A 19,795-nucleotide genomic window follows, 5' to 3' on the forward strand; every position below is an offset into this window, starting at 1 on the left:
TTTCCTTTACAAGAGTCAGTATTTTTCTCTGGTTTATGTATGATAAAACTGAGGCACGGGGGTATTAAATGTCTTATCTATTGTCAGTTAGCTAGTATGTGTCAGGATTTCAAATCCAATTCTTTTTTATTCCAAGAATGTTCTTTACTGTACTGATTCTCCCACACTGAATTAACTTTATTTTGATGATTAGGGCACAAAATGGAAGCATGTTTTTAACTAGTCTTCATTTGAACAGTAAATGTCATAATGGAAATGTGTTTGTCTTTGAACAGATAGGTTTCTAAATCACAACTCAATCCAGTCTTATTTTGCCTTCATCTTACAGGCAAATCGTACCTGCCCAATTTGTCGAGCTGACGCGTCAGAAGTGCATCGTGATTCAGAATGACCAACCTAAGAGCACAAATTTAGTTTGGGTGTTCCTCATCACATGTATATATGGACTGTCCATTGAATTTTACCTGTGTGGCTTCCAGCCTTTCCCTTACCAAAAAGGTCAATAGACCTTTCTTTGCACTGTGTGATTTAATTAATTATAAATCTTACAATTAGTCGTCACAATTATGGGATTGTTATACTAACAGTGTGATTGGAACTCCAAAGACTTTTTCTTTAGCTTAATTTTGTGTGTGCACTAACATTCCCTGGTTTTTGTGTGATCATTCCGAGTGTTGCTGCAAGATTACTGTGGACGTGATCTTAGCATGTGCTTTTATTAAGAGTGGTAGCTCCAAACAATATAGCACTCTACCTTATATAGAGCCTTCAGAAACTGTGAGTGGAAATGAATGAAATGTATGAGTCTGGTGATATATCCACGTGTGTCTGCAAGTATGCAAGTATTTGTGTGAGGGTGTGGTAGCATAATGTGTGCGTGAGATCCTGTATACCAGCATGTACTGAGAATGTGTGTAGTGTTAATTATGCTGCAATGTATAATCTTGTGTGTTATTTAAGCAGTACTAGTACTGTACACTGGTTTCTTTCCTTGTGTTTGCTGTGCACACTGAATGCTAAGGGTGCATCAATTATAAGCATTTAACATTCTCTCCCCCAATTCCCTCCCAATATAATTAATGATACAAAGACCATTTTTATTCTTTAGGTGGCTGTTATACTTTTACTTTTTTGGTGGTCTCAACTGTGGCCACTTATAGAAAAAGTGTACCAGGACCTAATTTTTAGTTCTCTTATGAAAGTGAATTTTAAAATGTCAGACTTGCTGTTTCCTTTTAGAAGGGTGCAATATCACACATAATCAGTTAGCAATATTAACATGTTCAATCAGTAATTTGAATGTTGGTTATGTTCCCGTCTCCTTAACATTTCCAGTCAGCTTGTTAAATAATGTACCTTTTTTAAAGTGGTGAAATTTTTGTCACTAAAGATATCCCCAGTCCCGTGCAGTCACACCTCCTGAAATTTGGCATTCTCCTTCACCAGAATCTTAATTTGTTTTCACCAGTTGAAACCTGGATTCCTGGCACGTATTCCTTGTAGAATAGCACAAGCAAAATTAAGTTTGAAGGAAATGACATTTCTCTTCATATAGGGTATTTTAACTGATTCTGAACATAGTCTGGCTGGTTCTCTTTTGGAGAGTACCATGTCCCACCGTTTTCCTTTTAACTTGTGCTGTATGGATGAACTCCCTGATAAGAACCCTGCTTTTTTTTCTTAGTCAAACCTGGGGTTGGGGGTGTGTTTTTTTTTTTCCTTGCATGAATGAGTAAAGTGTAATACAATCAGTGTCCAGGATGTTAGCAGTATAAAAGAGGATTCCGTTCTTGGACTGAGAACATAATGCTGTGAAAAAAGGAGTTAATCTCCCTTCAATTGACCTGAATAATGTTATAGTTGCAGTCTTGAATAAACTGGTTGACTTACCGTGTCTCAGCTTGCTTTAGGCTGTTTTTCAGTAATAGAATTAGATTGAAAAGAATTACATTTCTTGAATCCCTCCACTTCTTACCTTGGGTGAACGTTGTCACTTTGGTTGCAGTACCTGAGCAGCACATTTAGTTAGCAGTCTCATCCCAGCTTTAAGTTCCTTGTGTCATAATTTTGGATGCTTCGGATGCCATTCAGCTTTTAGTATCACTGATGTTTTTCAGACAGTGTTATGGCTACCACCATGCTGCTTTGCCCTCTTTCAAAGGCTCTACAGACTAATCGCAACATGAAGTTGAGTAACGTAAAACAAGCACAATTTTGCCCGTTTTTCAGACACTGTTGACTCCTACCTAGTTAAAACAGGAAGATAGAATTAATAGAGCTTTTTGGTCTGCTCATGTTTGTCAGATCATAAGAGCACTAATAAAATTAAACAATAAGTTAAAAATATACAGCATACTATTTTTTAAACCGTTATAGAGCCCTCCCCAAAAATGTGGTAGAGTGGAATTATTGATGCAACCAACCACAAACCAATTAAATCATGTATAGTTAACCTTTATTTTTTTAAAATAAGGAAATCATGTTTAAAATTACAATATGCCACACATCTTATACATAAACTCTTTTATATAGCTGCAGAAAAGCCTTTTTAATCTGTACAGATCTAACAATAACACGACTACACTCAGTATTCACTTTATTGAAGCATGCAAATAAAGCACTTTTTCTAATTTAGATAGAAATACGTAATTAACAAGGCACAGTGTACTAATATGTAGATAAACTAGTACCTTTTTTCCCCTTGGAACTTAAGATTTCTTGTCATAATGTCCCTTGTCCAGTGAAGTTTTGTGAAACAGTTGACAATTTAGGGGGCAGTAAGGACTGATTTGGTCAAATACTGAATGATTGCACTCTTGTAACTAAGCTGAAATTTAAAAAAAAATTTGCATGGGACTCTTGGCAATGTGTGCAGATCTATTTCATGTGGTTAGTGTGTATTTAAAGCACACATGCATGTGGGGTGAATCAGCTCAGACTAGCTACATTGAACCTCTTCCCCTGTTGTGACGGACAACAGGGGAAGGGAAGGGGTTTCATGCTCAGCTACCTTTGGATTAATGCACACTTACGTGTGTGACTCCATACCCTACAGTGGAAATTCACAGCGTCAGAATCCAATACAATATTTATGTTTATTGCCTTTCCCCTTTCCTTTCAAAAATGAAAATGATTGGCTTTACCATCCTAGCTCTGCTGTGTGGCTGCATGAATTGTCAGCTTTGTTTGATTATTTTTGAAAGAGAGATGTCAAGGCCTCCAGATATTAGAATCTCATTTTCTTACTAAAAGTTTTTCAAGCAAAATGGGGGAAACGTGTAAGTATGTTTAGGTTTTATACGATCTCTTATCTGTGATTTGTTAAAGCTCTTAAAATTTAGGCCTCTTGTACATACTTTGGATGGGATCTACCAGCTCAGTTTCATTTTAGGAAAACATTTTTGATGGAGATACCTTTGGGCCACCGTTAAAATTGTTTTTATTTTCCTTTTGGTACATTCAGTTACCTCATTTTGCTGTTTGTTTCAAACTTGCTAATGATTATGAAAGCTTAAGAGTTTTTTGTTGGAAATCATATTTGTTGAGTCTTTTCCTCATCGTACTCTTATTGTATCATTTAATGTAGTTTTAAATGTATTATAAATACCTGTAACCAAATCATTTGAAGGCTTGATAAATTTTTAACAAAATTTGTACATTTTTTATGAAAGTTACTAGTAATGCTTTACTAAGTAGTGCAATGAATTTTTATTTTTAATCCCTGTGCCCTATTTTGGAGTTGAGAGGGTTGTTCAGTAATAAATGTATGACATATACTTAGAATTTCTTGTCATTCTTCCTGGTTTTGTATTTGGGTTTGTAAGCGGATTACTCCCAGAACCCCCAAACTTTATTTACATTTTTATGAATAATGTTTGAATGTTTGGAGGATACACAGCATACTCCTTCATGCACTGAATTGAACAGTGAAGTACAGATCAGAGTATCCCAAAAATCTTAGTGCAGTTTTAAGCCATTAAAGTTTTATAAAGCAATTAATAAACTTTTCAGCCACACTATGATTTTAGGGACACCCTGTACAGTGTATGCTTCTTTTTAGAACAATACATAAAATATGACTGGAAAGCATCACCAAAAAAGTCTTAAAATATAAGAGCCTTTTATTACATAATAGCCTTGGGCTGGGTGTACATACATAACAAAAGTGCTTTTCAGGCCTCCCTTAACCTGGCTCACCACATTGCTGATCATCTAGTCTTGTGTTCATGTTTCCTGTTTATGTGCTGCCCTCATAGATGGCACAGGAAAACACCTGGGGATGTCAGAGTCACTGATGTTTCATCATCCAGAATTCCTGTTTGTTCTCTGGTTTTTTCATTTTGTTTTCTCAGTAACACAAGGTTAATTTTCTTCTCTTTTGCCCTAGCTACACATGGAATTCCTTTTTCAGGCCGGTTTCTTGGCACCCCTCCCAGCTTCTCCCCAAGAAATACTACTTTTCTCTACCTACATGTTTATTTTTTTATTTATATAAATTGTTTCAGAAGCAGTTTATGACCATCTAAAACAATATGGAAAGTATATACAAAAAGAGTTGGTATAAAGTAAGTGAAGCTTAATTTTCTTCTCTTTGGATATCCAGGGGGAGAAAAACTTAAAAGATTCCTCAAAGCACAGTTAGGCCCTAAATGCTCTCTGCCTGCCTTGGGTCATGAATAATCCAAAGGGAGGAATAGGCATTCTTAACCCAAGTAAACCCCCTGACAGATCAATCCTAAAATAAAATTGGAAAATGAGTCCTCCTTCCTTGTCGCTTCCTTTTTTCCTTTATTTATGACTTTTCCCCATTAAACTTCCCCATTAAACTTCATTAATGGTTCTGATTGTAAAACTATCTGCTTCCAAATTTTTTTTTCTTCAAAACAGTGCAATACCCTCTTTGCAGCAGAGAATAAAGTTCTTGTGGTTTATTTGGTTTTTTAAATGTGAATGTTTTTGTAACCTAATTAACATCATCATATGATAGTCCATATGAAAAAAATCTGAGTTTTGGAATGTTACACCCTTAGAATTATAATTCTGTAACTAGATGGGACCTTGGGGATTCAGCCTGTCATTTTCTGAATGAGAATACTTAGGTTCTGAAAGATTGTGTCGCCTCATGGCATGTTACTAGTAAACTGCAGAAATAAGAATTTGAACTGTGGTTAAGCAATAAAGTTTTAGTAATTAAATATAAAGAAATTGTTCTTTTTGGATTCCAAAGTCCAGTACTGTTCCCCAGTAGTTATTTTTAGTAATAGCTTAGAATGACTCTAAAATGATTGCCTTCTTTATTAAACGTTGCTCACACTCATGTAGTGCTTTATAGTTTGCAAAGCACTCCCCTCACAATGCAGAGAAGAGGTATAAATTTTATTATTCCAATTTTACATATTTAGAAACTGAAGAGAAAAGATTCATAGGATCCTAGTGAATGGATGCAGCCATCCCACCAGTGTCCTTATCCCATTCTTTTCTGTCAGACCATTTTGTCTTTTTGGAACCCCTGTGTCATTATCTTAGACTTGTACCTTTTCCCCTGCTCCTTATTCAGTACACTTTCTGTATTTACATGGGTCTGTTATTGTCTTTGAATCCCCAGCCCCCAGTACATAGTAGAAACTTCATGAATGCTGTGGTGGATCTAGAACCCAGTCCTTTTGAATGCAAGGCAGGGGCAATTTCCTTTACCCTATACTGCTTCTCCGTGGAACGATGGATTCATTTTCAAAAGATGTGGTTTTTCTCTTTAGCTCTTCATGTTGTTTTGTTGTTTAAAAATGTCTTCAACATCCTTAAACCGCTTAGATCAGTTGACTTTCCGGTAGCTGGCAAAAGGAGGATAGTGATGGTGCTTTTGTATATCTGCTATCTTGAACTTAAAAACAAAAAAGTCCTCTGGCAACTGTTTGGATAGAATGTAGAATCGTTTGTTAGGAATAGGAAGAGAAGAGGGACCCTTCAGTCTTTTCCGGAGCAAGTACCCATGCCTCTTCTACGTTTTCACAAGAATGCTGTTTGGGGGAGGGGCATCATAGAAAAGAACATTTTAGAAAAATTTATCTTTTCAAGAAAAAAAAAAATTCCAATGGGTTTAAAAGCAACTATGGCAGGAAGACTTACTGCCAGTAAGATGAAGAACAAGACTTTTCAAACTGTTTCAGGTTCTATGGGAATATTTTGCAAAAGTAAATTGTGATAGATGTGAAATTTTTTCATATTTTGAATCTTTGGGAATATATTGCTTCTGAAACCAGTTCCTTTCTCTTCCTCCATCTCCAGATTACACCCTCATCTTTACCATCTAATAATCCCCTCTTTCTTCAATCCAATAATCCAGCTGGGGTTGTACAGAAAATAAATGACACAAGGGTTACCACCTATAGACATAAAATTGATTATATCCATTGTACCAGAGAAAAAAACAACATAAAAGTGGACAAAATTTTACTGTCGTTTTAAGCTACAGCTTTTTCCAATAACTTTACCCAAATATACTGTTATTATTTCTGACTTCTTCATTGCACTTTAATATAGTTCAGTGACTTCAGTGTGTAATTGGATTTATTTCCAATTGTTTATGCACAATCATTAAAACTTGATTATCTGATGAAGTCTATTTTTTAAAATTGTGTACGTAGATAGATGCACTTCAGAATGTTCTAGAAACCTATCTAGAAATAACATGTCATCCTGTAACTGAGAAATTTAACTGTTGGCATCCTCTCAAATGTGTTTTAGAAACATTGATTTAAAAGTGAGAGGTTTTAAACATCATAGAGACAAACCAACTCATTTTATAAAGGAGGAAAATCAGACCCAGAGGGAGCAGGTGAGTTATCCAGGATCACAGAGCTAACAAGTAAGGGAGTTCAGAATTTAAAGCTAAATCCTTTGAGTCCCAAATCATATTTTGTTTTTTGTTTGTTTTACAACCTCTTTGTCCTTTCATCCAGATCAGTAAGTAATGGAATATTGCCCTGGTGAGGGCTATGTCCCTTGCTTTTACATAAATGTCTTCTGAGTCTGTGCACCAGGAAAATTTTTGACAACGCCAATCAAGAGACTATGGACAGCTGATAGCAAAGAACGGTTGAGTGGACTGGTTAATTAAAATTAATACCCAGACCAGGGTTTTCCAGAGGACACCCTCGAGGCACAGGTGTTTAACTCCTTTGGACCAACAAACAAGTCTCCTAGAGCCCCTTACCAGAGGCAGGAATAACCCAAATCAAAATCTCCTTCACCCTCAGTGAAGTGGGGAACTTAGGTTGGAACAAAGGCTCTTTTATTTGATTATTTCATCATGAAAGACAAAGTTCTCAAGAGACTAAGGTGTGACATTAAGGCGGTTAGCAAGTTAATTAACAGTTTTGTTAATAAACCACTACTATGGGACTCAGGAAAGTCTAGGTGAGGTTGTACAAGGTATATCTTATTGTATTAGAAGTAGGGTTGTCATTTCAAGTTTTAAAGTTTTTCTATGTAAATTTATATATTTACATATTTAAATTTAATCTACAAATTTAAATATTTCTATGTAAATACCCTTGGGTATTTCATGTATATTATTGAGACACCTTCCATCCTCATTGGAAACCTTCATTCGCCCTTCACCCTTTAAGGATTGTCTTGGGAAGTTTTAAGTATTGCTTCCTAAATGATATAGCTCACTACGGATGCAGTGGATATAGATGTATATCCCAAGCTCAGTTAATATTAATTTAACTCTAATTAGATCAGGAATCAGTGAAAACAGGTGCTAGCTCCAAAAAATACATTCATTGTGATCTTAAGGTGCACACAACTAAAATATAAGATAGACTGTATGACTGTATGCCTGAGGTACAAAATGTTCTGAGGAAAGGGAAATCACTTCTGGCTTCAGGAACTTGAGCAGGCTTCATGGAGAGGGTCAGCCTTGAGAACTGAGGAACAGAATCCATCAGAATTTCTGGGGTCTCTAACCCCCTAACTTCTCCCTTAGGTGCTAAACCCAACTCCCAAAAGCAAATCATAACGACTAGCACTTATATTTGTCCCCATTCTCCAAATGACTTAATATTCATTTTGTTTAAAATGTGTTGAATCTCCCCCAAAGCCCCAGTAAAGTGTGAACTCACTTTGTATTTGTATCACCAGTGCTTCTTACATTTTTGTTTTTTTTAATTGGACTAGTGGACCAACCACAGCAGAAGAGAAAAGCAAAACCTAGACTGAAACTTGGTTAAAGTGTGTGATACTTTCAAGTGAGTTCAGTCTTGCCTGACATTTTGATAGTTTGAGTAATTTCCCACATTCTCAAACACTGAGCTGTCACCACCACCCAGGCATTTCATAGTTATATTCTTCTGTACTTTAAAACCTTCTGGTAAGATATATTGGTTTAATATTCAATAGTACTGATTTCTGGGGGAGGGGCAAAGATGGCAGAGTAGAGGAAGTCCTATAGCCAAACTCTCCCAATATTCCCTTCCAAACAACTTTTAAAATAGTCTCAAATTGAATTCTGGAGTGGCAGAGCCAACAGAAAGTTGGGGTGAGACATTTTTCTAGCTCAAGATAACCTCAGAGATCAGGAGAGTTCTCTGACGTTGGAGTAGGGAGTGACCCAGATCCCATGTGGCAGCAGCATCAGTTATGGGGCTTTGGAAGCATTGGCAATAGTAGCAGAAACTCTGGGGAGCTCTCAAGTCAGAGGGATAAGGGGATCTGGAAAGTAGTCAGAAAGAGATTACAGGGGACCCCTGTGCATGCGCTGCGCACAGGACCAAACACTGTTTGGCAATTCCATTGACTATACTCACTTCCAGGTCACAGTTCCAGGGCAAAAGTGCCATACCAATCAAATTACCAAAAAATTATTTTATAGAACAAGAAAAAAAACCTACAATAATAATAAATAAAAATCCATCTGGTACAAAAGTACAAGAATATCAAGGGCATCAATCATAAAAAATGTGAAGGAAAGCAGCCTAGCAGTACCAGATTTTAAACTACATTACAAAGTGGTAATCATCAAAACAGTCTGACACTGGTTAAGAAATAGGTGGATCAGTGGAATACATTAGGTACCCAATACACAGTAGTAAATGACCATAGTAACCTTTTGTTGCTGTTCAGTCAAGTCTGATTCTTCATGACTCCGTTTGGGGTTTTCTTGGCAAAGATGCTGAACTGGTTTGCCATTTCCTTCTCCAGCTCATTTTACATATGAGGAAACTGAGGCAAGCAGTTAAGTGAACTTCCCAGGGTCACACAATTAGTAAGTGTCTGAGGTCCAATGATGAGTCTTCCTGACTCTTAAATCCTGCACTGTGACACCTAGCTGCCCAATCTATTGATCCATGCCCAATCATGGATCCATGATTTGGAGACAAGAATTCACCATTTGACAAAAGTTGCTGGGAAAACAGGAAAGCAGTTAGGCAGAAACTAAGCATAGAGTACTATCTAACACTGTATACCAAAATAAGGCCAAAATGAGCAAATGATGTTGACATAAAGGGCAAGATCATAAGGAAATTAAGGAATCGTGAAAAAATATTACCTGCCAGATCTATGAATGAGGGAAGAGTTTGTGACCAAACAAGAGATGGAGCAGATCACAGAAGTAAAATGGATAATTTTGATTATATGACATGTAAAATTTTTTCACAAAGCCAAGGTAGTCAAAGTTAAAAGGAAAGCAGAATATTGGGGCGGGGGTGGGGTGGAAGAATTTTACAGAAAGCTTCTCTGGTAATGTCTGATTTCTCAAACTGAAAACTGAGCCAAATTTATAATAATAAGAGCCATTCCCCAATTGATAAATTGTCAAAAGACTTAAACAGGCAGTTTCAGAAGAAGAAATCAATAGCCATGTGAAAAAATGTTCTCAATCACTATTCAGTAAGAGAATGGCAAATTAAAACAACTCTGAGGTGCCACCTCACACCCATCACATTGGCTAACTTAACAGAAAAGGGGAAAAATAAATGCTGGATGGGGATGTGGAAAAATAGGCAAACTAATGGCACTGTTGGTGGAATTATATACTGGTCCAGCCATTCTGGAGCATAATTTGGAACTATATCCAAAAACTGGGCATACTCTTTCATTCACCCTGCAGTACTACTACTAACTAGGTCTGTATCCCAAAGAAATTTAAAAAAACAACAACTAGGACCTATAGGTACAAATATATTTATAGTAGCTCTTTTTGTGGTGGCAAAGAATTGGAAATTGAGGGGGTACCCATCAACTTGGGGAATGGCTGAACAACTTGTGGTACATGATTGTGAGGAATGCTATTGTGTTATAAGATATGATGAAAAGGTGGATTTCAGAAAAATCTGGAGACTTACATGAACTGATGCAAAAATAAAGGAAGCAGAACCAAGAGAAAATCATGCATAGTAACAGCAATGTTGATCAGCTGTGAAAGACTTTGCTACTCTGATCAAGACAATTATCTAATGGACCCATGATGAAAAATGCTATCCATCCCCAGAGGGAGAATGGATGGAGACAGAGTACATAGTGAAGCATACTTTTTTCACTTTCATTAGTTTTCTTGCTGTATTTATTCGTTTATTTTTGTAATACGGCTAATGTGGAAACATGTTTGCATAACTTCATGTGTATGATTATTATTTAACTTACCTTCTCAATTAGTTGGGAAGGAGTTTGAGGAAGGAAGAGAATTTGGACTTCAAAAATGTTTTAAATGAATGTTAAAATAAATAATAGTACCAAGTTATTCTCCATATTACTAGTCTGAAATGTAAAGGGAATCAATTTTGAACTTGATACCACTATCATGGAATTACTACTACATTTAGAAGTGATTTCATAATATTTCTAGCACATATTCCCACATGAATACTAACTAGTATCCCTTACCAGCAGGAGATCTGGGGAACTGCTTATTTTGCATTTCCTAAAGTAAATTGTAGGTCCTTTATGAAGTATTTGCATTAATGCCCAGAATTTATAGCCATGCTCTGTCAAAAGTCAGTATTTGCATGTTTGGTCAGGGGGAGAGGGAAAAAGAAAGGAAGAGAGGGGGAAAGGAAGAGAAAGGGAGAGCAAGAGAGGAAGGGAGAAAAAAGGAAGGAAAGAAGGAAAAAGGAACGAAGGAAGGAGAAGAGTTGGGGGATAGAGGAAGGGAGGAGAGGAGAGGGGAAGAGGATAGAGAAGGAAAGGGAGAGGGGAATGATGAGAATAGGAAAAGGAAGGAAGGAGAGAGGGAAAGAAAGGGGAGGCAAGAGGGAGGAGATAGAGGGCAAGAGTCGACAGTGGCTATCTTTTTTTCCAGCTTGCTTTTCACTGCCTTGTAGAGGCGATGTAATGTCAAGCTTTCTGAAGTTACAGGCTTTCATTCTAAAGGTCAGCATCTATTCCTTGTGTATTTTCCCTCTATATTAGTAAAATAGCCAGCTTTTAAACAGTGCTTTAAGATTTCCGAAGCGCTTTACATAGATTATCTCATTTGATCCTCATAAGAACCTTGTAAGAAAGGTGATGTGTGTGTGTGTGTGTGTGTGTGTGTGTGTGTGTGTGTGTGTGTGAGAGAGAGAGAGAGAGATATATCTTGAGACCTTGAGAGTGTCCTTGTATCGCCTCTTCTGACCACCATGATCGCCTGCCCTATGTGAGTTCTCCATGAAATAGTCTTTTTGGGAAGCGTACATTTTGCATTCGAACAACGTGGCCAGCCCATCCATTGCACTCTCTGAAGCATAGTTTGAATGCCTGGCAGTTCAGCTCGAGCAAGAACCTCAGTGTCTGGTACCCTATCATGCCAGGTGATCCTCAGACTCTTCCTAAGACAGTTCAGATGGAAGCATTCAGTTTCCTGGCATGGCGCTGGTAGACTGTCCATGTTTCACAAATATAGTCCCTAGTTTACAAATGTTGAGGCTCAGCTAGGTTGTGACTTGCCCAGGGTCAACCTCAGGTCTTCCCGACTCCATCTCCAGCCGAGTTCAAGTCCAGCCCTCTGTGTACTGTACCAACCAACTTTTGTTTTGTTTTTGTTTTGTAGGGGGTTTTGGGGGGGGGGGGGGGGGGCGGGGAAGAAGGGGAAGGTTCAAGTAGTTTTTAATTAGCTTTCAAAGACCCAAATCTCTACTATTCTCCCTCTAATTCCATTATTTTAGCCTTTGCTGGAGAAGAGTAATAGGAAGGAAAAAAACACGATAACTGACTGTGCAGGTTTTGTCTCCTGGCTCTTTTATACAGAGAATTTTTAGGCCTGCTCTTATAGGACAGGGCCACTAGGTGGCACAGTGGACGAAATTCCAAGTCAGGTCAGGAAGACTCAACATGCTGAGTTCTAATCTGGTCTCCAACATCTACTACCTCTGTAACTGTTTGCCTCAGTTTCCTCATCTGTAAAATGAACTGGAGAAGGAAATGGCAGACTAGTCCAGTATCTTTGCCAAGAAAACCCCAAATGGGGTCACGGAGAGCCTGACGCTAATGAAAGATGACCATCAACAACAAACATGTAGACTCAACTAGTGTCCATGTTTGGAAAAGGGACCTTAATTGTAGTCTCTAGCAAAAATGCCATGCCATGAGTGTGACCACATATCAGTGCTCTTAAAACATAACAAGCCGCACAGATAGTTTAGTCTACCAGGCCAGTGTCCCAACATAAAACTGCCCCATGACTTTTGGGACAACCTATATTTAATCTGGTCTTCAGTCTGTTCCAACATCCATGAAGGCAACGGAAGCAGGCCCTGAGGAGCCTGAGCACTTGGTCAGACATCCATTACATCCCAGGCCATCACCAGTCATCCTTGCCCCTGAACTTCAATGACTCTGAAAGAGAAAGTGAGGTGGACAACTTTGTGCAACTCTGCCTCACTTCAATTCACACACGAGTCAAGATATGATGTCCACTTCAAGAAGGAAGGACAACAACAGCCAATGTAATCTTGTCTTTTATTCTCGCATTCTTCCAAGGCATGGCTTCTGCTTTCTGATTCCTTAACACACTTGGAAACTTAGATATGTAGAATGACATACTTTGGTGGTGAGTCTTATTACTCAGCCATCCCCCAAATAAATGGGTGTTTCTGCATTGTTGAAGAGGGTGAGGAAGCAGGTTAGGCTTCTGAAAATGGGTAATTTTATTTTGATGACAAAAAAGAGAAACAGAGCGAGGTGACAATTGCTACTCATCTTGGAGCCCTAGACCCAACTTAGAGAGAAATTGCCAACCTCAAGTGGTCTTGTTCCATGGGAGGGGATTCAAAAGAAAGGGGGAAAATGGACTGATGTGCAGGGCAAATAAGGCAGTCTAGGAGCCAGACTGCAGCTATTCTGCTTCCTGCTAACCCTGGAAATTTATGTCAACTCAAGCCTGAGCATTTCTTCTCAGGGAACCAGGGCATTCCAATCAGCCTGTAATGTAAAGGAAACTCCAGGAGAGAAAGCCCTTTGGTCTAGAGAGTGAGAGGACTCTGACATTCTTGGAGCACGTGAAGAGCTAAAGTTTTGGGGAAACTCCTCCTCAATAGAGTCCAGTCTTGGCTTCTCAGTTTCCTCTGATGTCTTTCATTTCAGTTCCTTTAGGTTTATAGGACATATTTGAATGAATCCTTCCAAACAGTAGACAAACTGCAAAGCATTCAATGTAAAGCCCAGACTATTAATAAATCTTGTCTAGATATTAGACATTTAATAAATCCTTTTCCTTTCCCCTTTTCTCTTGTCTCCAGCTAACACCCACCATTACCACCACTACCACCACCACCAATTTAATGCCATTGTACTCTAAGCTAAAAGATTTTTGTGTAATCCTACCTTGTGGGTTTGTTACTTTATGGAATAGACTTCCAACTTATTAAAAAGTTTCTGTCTCACCAATTATTTTTTAAAAAAACAAGGTCTGGTCACTGAATGATATGGAGTCAAAACTATGTACATAATGGTCAGGGTTCTGAGACCCACACCAGCCAGCTGAATTGTAAAGAAGTAAATTCCCTGCTGTGGTTTTAGAGACTTTAATTGAAATAGTATTGCATGTTATCTGTATCTTTTTAGGCATTTAACTGTATCAAAGGCAGAATTTGAACTCTGTCTTTCACTCTTATCTTTTACTGCCTCTATTACCACTATCACCACTGCTACATATGAATACCCCTGAGTCAAATACTTTTTTAATTGTCTACAATAGGACCACTTTGCCTTGGCTTCTGCTGTCAGCAGCTGAAAATTTTTTCAATATAATAATGTTTAGGGGAGAGGGTAGAAAAGAGGGGGGAAAGATTGAAAAGGGGGGTGAGGAGGAAAGAGACTTTATTTTGGAGGTGGGAGAGGGTTCTACTAATGAATGTTCCTATGGGTAAAAAGAGATAAAGACCTTACAGTGGACAAAGGAGGATTGGGGGGAAAGTCTACTTGTCCTGGGATGAGGGGAGTGGGAACCCCTGAGGGCCACTGACACCAGAAGGAGTGGGAGAGCATGGACATGGGAGATTTTGAGGAAAATGTCATTTAAAAAAAAAAGAACAAGAGAGGATATAGATCAGTGATGGAGAAAGGACCCTACCATGGGACAGACAGTGTCCTCTCTGGCACCTGATATAATTGGCATTATTATAAAAGTGAGGCACAAAGAATGAGGAAATTCATGAGGTGAGTGAGCCCTACAAGGTAGTGGTGGAAAGTGCCTGGAAATGAAAGTATAGAATGGATACTTTGGAAGCTTTGATTGTTTGAAGAATACAGAGAAGAAAAAGAGACCATATGGTTATAGGAGTGATAGAAATTGTCTTTGGAAAGGGGCACAAAAGATAAAATTTTTTAAAACTAATGAAAAAGACTAGCTGAAGGGGAGGAGAGGTAGAGGGAATCTACCTTATTAACTGAGAGGAAAAAAGAAAGAGAAGAAATATATAACCAGATAAAAGTAGGAGGGAAAAAGGAATCAAACAAAGTCCTGAAGTATAAGGGGCAACAAATAAGAAGAGGGGATCGGAGTTCAGTAAAGACAGCCAGTGAAGCAGGGTCACTTTAAAAAAAATAGAAAAGTTACTGAAGAGATAATGCTGTGTTTATAGCAGAAGGGGGAGGGGTATGGGAATCATAACTTGAAAAAAAATTTAAGGGACAGATGGAGGAAAATATAAACCTAATACTTACAGCTTTCAATGTGAATGGACTAAACAATCTAATAAAGCAAAAAAGAGCGAGAAATTGGAAAAGAAAAGAAAATACCATAATCTGTTTCCATCAATAAGTATTTTAAAAAGCAAGTCATACACAAAATAAAACTGGAGGGGGGATGGGAAAAAATTTGTTGTGTATCAAGTGAATCCAAAAAAGCAGGAGTTGCCATCATGTTATGAGACAAGGTAGAAATAAATATTCAAAAGATAAAAAAAGGATAAGCAAGAAAACTATATTTTACTGAAAGGAACCATAATGAACCACTTACACAGTCCAAAGGCTTTAACATCCCAGTTCATAAAGGAAATATTATCTGAGTTTAAAGTAGACATAGTAACAGGATACTTCAATATCCTGCTATCAGTTTTGAATAAGTCTAACGCAAAGATAAACAAAAACTATAGAACTGAACAAATTTCTGGAGAAACTAGAGTTCAAAGACTTAGAGTATTTTCTAAAGAAATGTATATATATATGTATGTATGTATATGTATATTACTATAGAACTGAACAAATTCCTGGAGAAACTAGAATTCAAAGACTGAGTATTTTCTAAAGAATGTGTGTACATATGTATATATGTATATATATATGTATTTCTTTGTACCACATGGAATTTTTACAAAAATTGAACATATACTAGGGCACAGAGATATTGTAAATAAATGTAAAAAATAAAAAACAATCAATGCATCTCTTACAGACCACAATGCAATAAGAATAGAAATTGGTTCAGGGACCACAAACAAAAGATACAAACTCAAATAAAGTCTTAACAATGCAATCTTAAATAATGAGTAGGTCAAAAAGCAAATCATAGAAATAATAACTACATTAAAGAAAATGATAGTGATGAAACAACATACCAAAATTTGTGGGAAATACAATTCTCAGGATAAAATCCTATATAAACAAAAGAGAAAAACAGACTTAATGAACTGAATATTCATTTTACAAAATTAGAAACCCCAAAAATAAGGAAACCTAAAATTAGCACAAAAGAGGGAATATTAAAAATTAGGGGGGAAATTGGTAAATGGGAACAAAAAAAGCGTAGAAATGATAAATAAAACTAAAAACTGGTACTCTGAAAAGACTAATAAAATTAATGAGCCCTTAACTAATCAGATTAAAAAGAAGAGAGCAGAAAATCTGATGGATAAAATAGCAAACGAGAAAGGTAAAATCAAGCTAAAGCAGAAAGAAATAAAAAGAATAACCAGAACATATTATGCACAGTTATATACTAACAAAACTGATAACCTAAAAGAAATAGAGGAATATCTTCAGAAATACAAAATACCCAAACTATCAGAAGATAAGGTAAGGATCTTAAAATCACCCTATCTCATAAAAGGTAGTAGACCTAGGAACTTCCAAAGGAAAGAAAAATTCCTGATCTTGATGGATTCAAAGGAGAATTCTATCAAACTTCAAAAGAATAATTTGTACCCATACTTCACAAATTACTCTCAGAAACTAAGAAAGAGAACTCTACCATGATTCTTTTATGGGACAAATATAGTCCTCATACCTAAGCCAGGGAAAGAGAAAACACAGAAAGGAAACTATAGGCCAAAATCATTAACGCACATTGACTCAAGAATTATCAGATTATGTTGATGTATCCAAGAAATCATTGATTGTGCTCAAGTGGGATTTATACCAGGGATACTTCAATATTAGGAAAACAGTCAGAAAAATTAATCATTATTAAAAACCAATGCAAAAGAGAAACGGACCTACATGTGGAAAAATATCTATAGCAGTCCTTGTAGTGGTGGCAAAATATTGGAAATTGAGGGAATGCCCATCAATTGGGGAATGGTTGAACAGGCTGTGACATTTGAATGAAATGGTAGATCATCGTTCAAGAAGAAATGATGAACAGGCAGGTTTCAGAAAAACCTGGAAAGGGCCTGTATGAACTGATGCAAAGTGAAATGAGCAGAACCAGGAAAACATTGTACACAGCATCAGCAATATTGTGTGATGACTATGAATGACTTGGCTCTTCTCAGCAGCACAATAATCCAAGACAAGTGTAAAGGACTCACAAAGGAAAATACTTTCTACCTCCAGATAAAGAACTGATGGAGTCTGAATACAGATCAAAGCATTTTTTTCACTTTATTCTTTTTTATGTTCTTTTTTCCTTTTGATCTTTCTTGTTTCAAAACTGTGAGTAATACAGAAATAAGATTTTTTTACATGATAGCATATATATATATATATATAGCATATATATATATATATATCAAATTGCCTACCATTTTTGGAAGAGGATAGGAGGAGGGAGGGAGAAAAAATTGGAACTCAAAATCTTATAAAAATGAATTCTGAAAAACTGTCTTGACATATAATTGGGAAAAAATACTATTAAAATTTTTTAAAATAAAAAACTCAATGCATCCAAAAACATATGATCATCTCCATAGATGTAGAAAAAGCCTTTGACAAAGTACAGCATTTTTATGTTGAAGAAACCTACAAACTATAGACATAAAGGGACTATTTTTAATATCATAAAAAGCATCTATCTAAAGCCAAAAACAAGCAACATATGTAATGAGAATATACTAGGATCTCTTCCAATAAATATGCGAGTGAAGAAAGGATGCCTATCTTCCCCACTATTATTTGATACAGTTCAAGAAATACTAGCAATAGCAATAAGATATGAGAAAGGAATTAAAGGAATAAAGATAGGTAAAGAGAAGATAAAATTGTTCCTATTTTTTTTTTTATAATATATTGGTTTACTTGGAAAACCCCAGGGAATCAACAAAGATACTGAGTGAGATAATAACTTCAGCAAAGTTGCAGGCTACAAAATAAATCCTCAAAAAATCAACATCATTTCTATATAATAATAACAAAACACAAAAAGAAAATTTTTATTTCAATATTTGGAGTACAACATCCCAAAACACACAAAACACTTGTATAGATGAAATTACAAAGTTCCCCTTAAAGACGTAAAGGACAGCCTAAATAGGTGGGTGAATATTCGGTGCTCATTGCTAGGCTGTGCCAATATAATAAAAATGACAATACTACTAAAATTAATTCATGTTTTTAATTCTATGCCATCAAATTACCAAGGGAATACTTTACATACTTGATAAAATGATAAAATTCATTTGGAAAAAGAAAAGATATATCATATCAAAGGAAAGGTTGAAAAGAAGTAAGGAGAAAGGAGGGACTAGTACTTCTAGACCTCTATATATCGTAAAGCAACAGTCATCAAAACCATCTCATGTTGGTTAAAGAGTAGAAAAATAGGTCAATGGAATAGACTAGACAAGAAAGAGTCAGGAAGAATAGAATAGAATAACCCAGTGTTTGATAAAGTGGAAAGCTTAAGTAACCTAGAGGAAAACTCCCTATTTGACAAAAAGTTCTAGGAAAAAAGGAAAGCACCTGGCAGAAATTAGCTTAGAACACCACACTCCGCAATATATTCCAAATGGATATATGATATCAATATTAAGGATATTCATATGAAAGATCATACTATTAAAAAAATTTAGAAGAGAAACAGATCGTATGCCTTTCACAGATTTGGGTAAGAGATTTATTCTTAACCAAACAAGAGAGAGGTTAATTACAAAAGATAAAAATAGATAACTTTGATTATTCCAAATTGAAAAGCTTCTACAAGACAGCATTAATCTATCTAGGATAAGACAGGAAATGATCAAATATGAAAAAATCTATCAAATTTCTCTGATAAACTGTGGTATCCACTATATATATACATATATACTTATATATGTGTGTGTGTGTGTGTGTGTGTGTGCGCATATACATATATCAGCATACACACACACTCACACACATACATAGATATGACTAACAGCAATTATATGTGAACAATTGCATACATATACATATATGACTAATAACTGTTCCTTGGTAGATAAATGTTGAAAGAATATGAACAAAGAGTTCACAAAAGAAGAATTACAAAGTATTTACAAGCACATGAAAAAAATGTGCCAAATCAATAACATTCCAGCAAAACAACCCTAAGATTTCACTTTACATCTAATTAGCAAAAATATCCAAAAACTGGCAACAGTGAGTGTTGGAGGAAGTGTAAAAAAAAAAAAAAAAAAGATAAGCACACAATACATTATTGGTGGGGCTGTGAAATGGTACAACCATTCTGGAAAGCAATTTGGAATTATACAAATAAAGTAGATAAAGTATTCATGCCCTTGAACTAGAGACTCCATTACTGGGCTTATACTTCAAGGAAGCCATCAATAAGAGAAAAAAATCCAAAATATTTGTAGCAACACTTTTTGTAATAATTTGGAATTGTAAGGAAAGTAGATGCTCATGAATTGGGGAATGGCAAAACAAGTTGTGATATGTGAATGTAATGAAATATTACTGTGCTCTAAGAAGTGACAAATGTAATGAATACAGGGAAGCCTGAAAAGATCTACATGAACTGATACAGAGTGAAATAAACAAAGCCAAGAAAACCATATGCACAGTAAGTAAAACAATGTAAATGGAAAGATTAATGGCATAAAAAAATTAAAAGTAAACATAACAAAATTATAAAGATTAAACAGGACTTGAATGAAAAAATATAAGAAGACATCCC

General features: G+C 36.3%; 1 protein-coding gene across 7 annotated transcripts in view; it reads left to right on the plus strand.

The window, feature by feature from the left end:
* The window catches only part of LOC140496694 (E3 ubiquitin-protein ligase RNF38), an 84,795-nt gene extending 81,019 nt beyond the window's left edge, over positions 1-3,776 (plus strand). For all 7 annotated transcript variants that reach the window (XM_072596797.1, XM_072596794.1, XM_072596793.1 and 4 more), the window contains one exon: positions 329-3,776. In XM_072596797.1, the coding sequence (XP_072452898.1) occupies positions 329-391 (63 nt within the window). In that variant the 3' untranslated portion in view covers positions 392-3,776. The remainder of the gene's footprint in view (positions 1-328) is intronic.
* The last annotated feature ends 16,019 nt before the right edge of the window (positions 3,777-19,795 follow it).

This window comes from Notamacropus eugenii, chromosome 3 (assembly GCF_028372415.1).
Source record: "Notamacropus eugenii isolate mMacEug1 chromosome 3, mMacEug1.pri_v2, whole genome shotgun sequence".
Lineage (NCBI taxonomy): Eukaryota > Metazoa > Chordata > Mammalia > Diprotodontia > Macropodidae > Notamacropus > Notamacropus eugenii.